Raw genomic sequence first — 7,347 nt, forward strand, 5'->3', positions numbered from 1 at the left:
GATTCTCTCTATCTCTCTGTCTCTCTGTCTCTGTCTGTCTGTCTGTCTGTCTGTCTGTCTCTCTCTCTCTCTCTCTCTCTCTCTCTCTCTCTCTCACACACACACACACACACACACACACTTACACACACCATTGCAGGTGACAAAACTGTCTTTGTTGAGGTTTCTCCCTTTCCCTCCTACACCATCCTCTCACCTTATTGGGTAGAGCCTCATCGATCTCTTCCTGCAGTTTCTTCTGGATATCAGGGTGAGTGGCCAGGGAATACAGGGTGAAGGAAAGGATGCTACTGGTGTTTTCATATCCAGCAACAATAAAGATAATTGACTGGACTGTGATCTCCATGTCAGAAAGGGCTGAAACTAAGATCACATTTCAGGTAAGTCATGTCATGATGTATTATCACAGAGGAGATGAGAGAATCAGATGAACCCCCATTTTCCTAGAGAGACTATGGAAATGCTCTTCAGTCACACTGAGACTGTCATCACCATGACAGCAAAATGACACATCCAAAAAAAGAGAAGAAGGCTTCAGGCAGGTTGTCCTAGCGTTTCTGCTGATCCTCACAATCCCCAGTTGGCAGCTTCAAGACATGGACTTTCATGTTTGTACACTTTATTTTAATTTATGAGTATTTCTGTTTGCATGTATCTGTGTGGAGGGTGCCACATGTGTGGGGAGGATTCCAAGGAGGTCGGAAACCCCTAGAGAAGCAGTTCTAGAAGTCCCTGGTATAGGTAAAGATATTTTTAAATTTTATTTATTTATGTATGTTTGTCCAGGTGCCCAGGGAGGCCAGAAGATGGCATTGGAGTTCACAGATGTAGAGTTACAGGCAGTTGTACATCTTCTACCATGAGTGCTTTAATTACTGTGTGTAAATTTTGTCTCCCACTTAGTGTAAGTGCTGGATACTAAACTGAAACTGGAATATAAATCCACAGTTGGTGCCTATTTTAAAACTAAATATTTATTTTAGCAAACAAATGTTAAACAGAAGGACTGAGATGTACTCAGTAGATGTTGGTACTTCCCTAGTATTCATGAAACCTTGGGTTCGGTCCCCAGCACTTTGTGAATCAAGCATGGTAATGACTATATTTTTGGTGACACTGGAAGATTGATTGGATAGATGACAGCCAGTGATGGAAATTTTCTGCTTCATAACAGCAGGGGGATCAGCTCCTCAAGGACTGATCACTGACAGTTTCCTAGAAGCTCATTTTATTGTTAAACAAAAGGCACCTTTAGCAAGTCAATTTCCATACACCAAACCCTCTTATCTGATAGAGGTCTTGTCTTGAAAGACCAATCACCTAAGCAGTTCTCAGCCATGGGAAATTTCCTGGCTTTCCAAGCATGCCTACAGACTGAGGTATGCAAAGGCTCCTGAAATATTTCCAAAGAACACCACAAAATCTCAGATAACAATCACTGACAGAAGTCTACTTCAAAGCTGAGGGGTCATCACTCCAGATTCATTCCAGATTCAACTGTTCTGCTAAAACTCTGCTGCCTGGTAGTACATGTCTGTAGTCTCAGGAGTTAAAGGTCATTCTCAGGCACATTGTGAATGTGGGTCAGCCTGGGCTACACAGGAGCCTGTGGCAAAAGGAGGAGGAGGTGTAAAAGAACTTGAAGTTAGCTGATCACATGAAAGGGTTTCAGGTGGGCAGACAAAGAAGGACTTGAAACACAAAGTATCTGCTACTTTAAACATTAAACATGGGGACCCAAAAGATCATAAGTACATATAAGCAAGTGAGTGTATGGGAAATAATCAGATAGGTAAAAATAGAAGACTCCATTTCCATTAGCTACTGATGCACACATGTAGATTAAAATCTGGAACTGGAATGCCATCAGTCATGATATTAATAATGATTATAAATTTAAAAAAATAACCACATATGGGAGGCTAGAGAGATGACTCAATGGGTAATCCTGAGTTTGAGTCCTCAGTCCCCATGTAAAAAGTCAGGTGGGCAGCACATACCTGTAACCACAACACTGTGGATTGTTGGGACCTGCTGGCAGCCAACTTAGTCCCAGGCTTTAAAAAAAACCCTGTAAGTGATAGTTTTATGTGTTTTCAAGATAGGATTTCTCTGTGTAGCCCTGCCTGTCCTGGAATTTGATGTAGACCAGGATGGCTTTGAACTCACAGATAACCACCTGCATCTGCATCTGCATCTGCATCCAAAGTACACGGATTAAAGGTATGCTCCATCACTGCCCAACTATGAGTGATTTAAGTACAAAAAAGAATGAAAAGAACCAATCCATTTGTACAAAGGAGCTTCCCCCAGAAGCTACTTACACATCTAACAATGAGGTCTATTTTTACCATGGATTAGGCTAGAAAACACATGTCAAACAGTGGGTCTCAGAGAGCTTTAACACCACTTGGGTACATGTCCCTGATAAGATGTTTAGACATAGATGTTTAGGCAGAGCTGTGAGATTTCGTGCTGGGAAAGAAATAATCAGCACCTGTGCTCACCCAGGTAACAGACAGACCACTGGAGAGGTCCATCATGGCCACCCTTCTTGTTAGGAGTAAACTTTTGCCCATGGGCATGCAGAAAATTTCATGTTGATAATAGCCATGTCTCTCTTTCAGCAACTCAACAGTGGTATCTCTCTACCTAGAAAAGCCTCCTTTCATATTTTCTGAGTGACCCACCCACTCCCCAAGAGTTTCCTTGTCCAAAGACCAGGAAGGGCTTTCTTACCTTTATGAGAGTCTTTGTCTTTGGAACTATTATGCGCATTCATCATCAGCTGAAGAAAATCCACTCGGTGCTAGAAGCAGAAAGAGAGGTTACAAAAATGGAAGGTCACTGGTAAGCTCAAAGGTCAGAGGTGGATCACAAGTGCAGAACCTTAATTCTCTCCCTCTGAAAAGGTGGTTCCCTTAAATTCACAACTGTGGCTATGGTTGCTAGAGTCATTAAGGAACAAAAGCAAGAGTGGACTAACAAGGAAGAATCTAGCTTCCACATCAACCACTTTTACAATACATTACAATAGATACAATTTTAAACAAGCATTTTTATTCTCCAAAAATGTTTTTGGAAAGATATGAAAATAATATTCCCCTTTTTTGATGATTTTTGTTATTGGAGAGGTTTATACACGTACACAATCAGATATGGTCATCTCCATCCCACTGATTCCTCCAAACAATTCCTTCTATACTGTCTGTAACATTTCTTCCTACACACCCCATGCCCTCTTCTTAGTCGTCCACTATGTCCAACTAGTGTTTTGTATATGTGCATGGCTGTGAGGCCATCCATTGCCCCATGGGAAACTTGCCTGTGTTCACACACACCCCAAAGCTATGAACTGCCAATTGTTCTTCAGCAAAGGGCACTGCATAGAGAGATCCTCTCCCATCCTCGCTGGAGTTCTGACAGTCTTGACCTTGTTCAGGTCTAGCACCATGTCAATTTTTTCAGTGCTGATGCAGGTCGTTCTAGCTTTCATCCCTATTGCTAAGGATTAATATCTAGATTATTCTCAATCAGCTTGTTAAAACTCCAACTTATCCTCCAAGAGAAAATATTAATATATTTTCTCTGTCTAAATATAGCCTTTTCTATCTGCCATTAACACACAGCTTACATGTTCACAGCCCAATGTGTTATCAAACTTTGAACCTCTCATGAAACAACCACCTTTTACCTTCTGCTTAGAATCCAGGCGGTTTTCCTTAATTCTGTTCACAAATGTTTTGAAAAATTCTACTGAATCCTTTGAGTACATGCAGATATTTAACATCTCATATATTGGTATGAGGAATGGAAAGAGTACTAGGAAAGAAAAGAGATTAGTTTTAACTGAAATGGGAAATTCATTTAAAGAAATCATAAAGCCATCTCTAGAATAAATCACCAGAGTCTCAAGCAGAAGTGATTCTCTCTATGAATTTGCACACACTGAGTCAGCACCGTATGTCTCCTTCTGGGCTTTGTAGTAGCCAAAACTGCGGCCTGATTCTTAAATTTAACTCTGCTCCTGGAGTTCATTTGAATTCAGAGAAAAATAAGAAGGATCAATAGCTACAAGTTTCTCCAAACAAGCCTAGCACCTTGAGTTTGATCCCTGGATCCCACTCTGTGGAAGGAAAGAACCAACTACTGTAAGCTCTCCTCTGATCTCCACATGACGCACAGTCACCAAGGTATGTGCATGTGCATGTACACACGTATAAACAGTCAAGGGTACACAGAGAACCCTGTCTCAGAAAAAGAAAAAAAAACAAGCTCAAGACAAGTGACCAAAAGCAGGAAGAATTAAATAATACATACTGTCCCATACTTCCAGATTCTAGCCTTTATGAATAAATATATAAACAGGTCCAAATATATTTATCATACAATGCTTAAAAAGAGAAACAGAGGATATTAGGTGACAAGGATGCAATGTAGGCATAATGACACATGAGCTGTGTATGGAAATATAGTTGATAGGGAAAGTATTAAAACTCCAAATGACACACCATGGTTAGTTGTACCTAGAATATATATATATATATATATATATATATATATATATATATATATATATATATATCCCCAACAATTGGCACTCCCAGAAGAGCCAGGTTTTATTCCAGCATCCACATGGCTGCTCTCAACCATCTGTAACTCAAATACAAGTAGATTCAAGATTCCAATATTGCATCTTTAGGCTCTGTGTGCATGCAGATAAAACACCCATACAGGGAAAACAAAAATAAATAAATATTTTAAAAATAATAAAGCAATTAAGCTATATATGAGAAGATCTAGCCAGGCAGTGGTGGTGCTTGCTTTTAATCCCTTCACTCAGAAGGCAGGGGCAGGTTGAGATTGGTGAGTTCAAGACCAGCCTAGTCTACAGAGTGAGTTCTGGGATACCCAAAGATAGATAGAAAAAAACCCTGACCCTAAAAATTAAGAGAGAGAGAGAAACAGAGACAGAGACAGAGACAGAGACAGAGACAGAGGAAGAAAGGAAGAAGATCAAAAATCATATATTAAAACATCTAAAACCTGCGTTTATGGCAGATAGTTATGTGTACAGTAGCCACAGCTACTATAGACAATGTATGTTCAGTTGCTTAATATGTTAAAAATTCAGTTACTTTTTGACTCAATGCTAATTCTAAATATAACCCCCAAAACATAAAACTAACTATTTAAACATAGTTTTGTTTATGAAGGCTCATGGCAGAGAAATTCATGGCAAACCTGTGAGACTAACTTCCATGTCCATCAACAGATAGAGAGAATAAATTACTCATGGACACAGGACATAGTGACACTTGATACATTTAATATTGTGCTAAATGAAAGAGGCCTGTCACAGAGACAAGATAGTCTATGATCCCTTTGATGTGAAATACCCAGAATAAACAGATACAGAGCTGGTAGTTGCTTAGGTCAATATTGCTTGAAAGTTACAACATGGCTAGAACAAAGTCCTATTTGATTGACTATGTTCATGTGTCAGGAGGTCCTTCAGTCAATGCTGATCCCAAAGAGATCCAAGTACTGAGAATAAGAGGCTGTTGAGGGCTGAGCCTTAAATGGAGCATCTATACCAGCACCCAATACATCAAGGTTCAAGGAAGACCATGAAAGAGGATGTGGAACTAAATTCAGAGGCAGGAATGAAGACTGTGAAATGCCATTTTGTGGACATGACATGGCCCTCTCCTGAACTGACCAGTATTATTGGCAGCAGACCAAGCCAATAATATTGGTCAGAATCCTAGCACGCAGCACCAAATGGACTTGACTAGCTCCAAAGCAGAGAAAAGGACAGGAAATTGGGAGGATGATGTATTGGGTGTCTAAGCAATGTGAAAAGTAAGAGTTAGCAGTGGGTGTAATTGAGATTGATATGAATGTATGATATTGAAACCATGGAGAGTTCTGGACTTACAGAGTACCCAATTTGTATTTATACAAATTAGTATTTATACAAATGAAAGAATTCTAAAATAAACCCAGGACTCAGGGTTGCACACTTACAGCCCTCAAGAGGCAGAAGTAAAGAGATAACTGTAAGTTCAAGACCAGCCTGGTATACACAGTTATTTCCAGGCCAGCTAGAGCTACATGGTAAGACCCTGTCTCAAAGACAAAAGAAGTTAGAAAACAGGTAATTGGGCTACATGTTCTCAAAATACTGAACTGTGCCTTTAGGTGATGAATTACATGACAGGTGAATTACCACTACAGCCTATCATTTGGGGAAATTGAGGAAGAGAAATGCAGAAAGACAAACGAGGTCACAGAAAACAGTAGTGATCAAAATCCAGAACTGTCCACTCACATGCTGAAAAGAACAAAGGAGCAAAAAAATCAAATCTTAAAAGATTCTTGGCTTTCTCCACAAAAGGATTGTTCGGATTGTTGAGGGAATCCACATCCACTCCAAATGATGTGCTGGTGATCACATCCATGCTGTAAGCACCTAACACTCTGAGGAGAGACAAGCATAGGAATTTAACATGTGTCAGAGATTGGAAAAGAACTCTCAGGAGACAGGCAAAGCCACCTCAGTATGGACCAAGCCCCTCCCAGCCTTCACTCCATCTACCCCTGCAAACTTCTTACTGTCACATTTCTTCCCTTTAAACTGTATATAATGTCATCTAGTGTCTAAAGGGGCAAGGACTAGCAGCTGGACCGTGTGAGTTATACCCCAGTTACCCCTCCACTCCCAGAACCACAGTGATGGACCAGCACTCACTCTTGCACAGTAACAGGCTTGCCATTCTCTGCCTCTTGCCTCAAATATTTTACCAAAATGTCTCCATACTGTTCAATGACAGGGAACATCTACACAAAATGGAGAAGCATACACAGTTAGGATGGAGACTTCAGTAATTCAGGCTGCAGTTAAAAGAATTTCACTCACCTCCTTGAGTTTTCCACTGGTGAATGCGGGGGACAGCAAGGCTCTATATCTCTTCCATTCCTCATCCTTAGATATTGGTACAGCTTTACTCATTATCCCCACTGGGCCTACATCCTAGAGTCAAAAAAAACCCTCAGAATGCCTCACAGCCTATGAAATATGAGCTTTGTAATGATCTTCCCATTGTGGTTTCAATCCTTTATGTTCCAGGATCCTTTTAAATGGAAATTTCTCTGTGGTTGGAAAACTAGGTCCAGTGGTTGGGGACAAGGTGAGAACAAGGCTTAGTCTATCTCTAGAACTGTGTGATTGGAGTTTGGCTTGGAGAAAGTTAGAAAGTTACTTTGCATCAGAGAAGTTCTCCAGCTCTGTATTTACAACATGAGCAACATGAAGAGGATGTTTCTCTCTCTCTCTCTCTCTCT

General features: G+C 40.4%; 1 protein-coding gene across 2 annotated transcripts in view; it reads right to left on the bottom strand.

Annotated features, from left to right (window-relative positions):
* Positions 1–116: 116 nt before the first annotated feature.
* The window catches only part of LOC110314857 (cytochrome P450 3A41-like), a 12,280-nt gene continuing 5,049 nt past the window's right edge, over positions 117–7,347 (bottom strand). Inside the window, exons 3-8 of one of the 2 annotated variants that reach the window (XM_029534653.1) lie at positions 6,923–7,036; positions 6,755–6,843; positions 6,335–6,483; positions 3,695–3,822; positions 2,740–2,809; positions 117–363 (exon numbers count right to left, since the gene is read on the bottom strand). In XM_029534653.1, coding sequence (XP_029390513.1) covers positions 122–363; positions 2,740–2,809; positions 3,695–3,822; positions 6,335–6,483; positions 6,755–6,843; positions 6,923–7,036 — 792 coding nt within the window. In that variant the 3' untranslated portion in view covers positions 117–121. The remainder of the gene's footprint in view (positions 364–2,739; positions 2,810–3,694; positions 3,823–6,334; positions 6,484–6,754; positions 6,844–6,922; positions 7,037–7,347) is intronic. The other variant, XM_029534652.1, reaches the window with a different exon arrangement.

Source organism: Mus pahari, unplaced genomic scaffold (genome assembly GCF_900095145.1).
Source record: "Mus pahari unplaced genomic scaffold, PAHARI_EIJ_v1.1 scaffold_13365_1, whole genome shotgun sequence".
In the NCBI taxonomy this organism is placed as follows: Eukaryota; Metazoa; Chordata; class Mammalia; order Rodentia; family Muridae; genus Mus; species Mus pahari.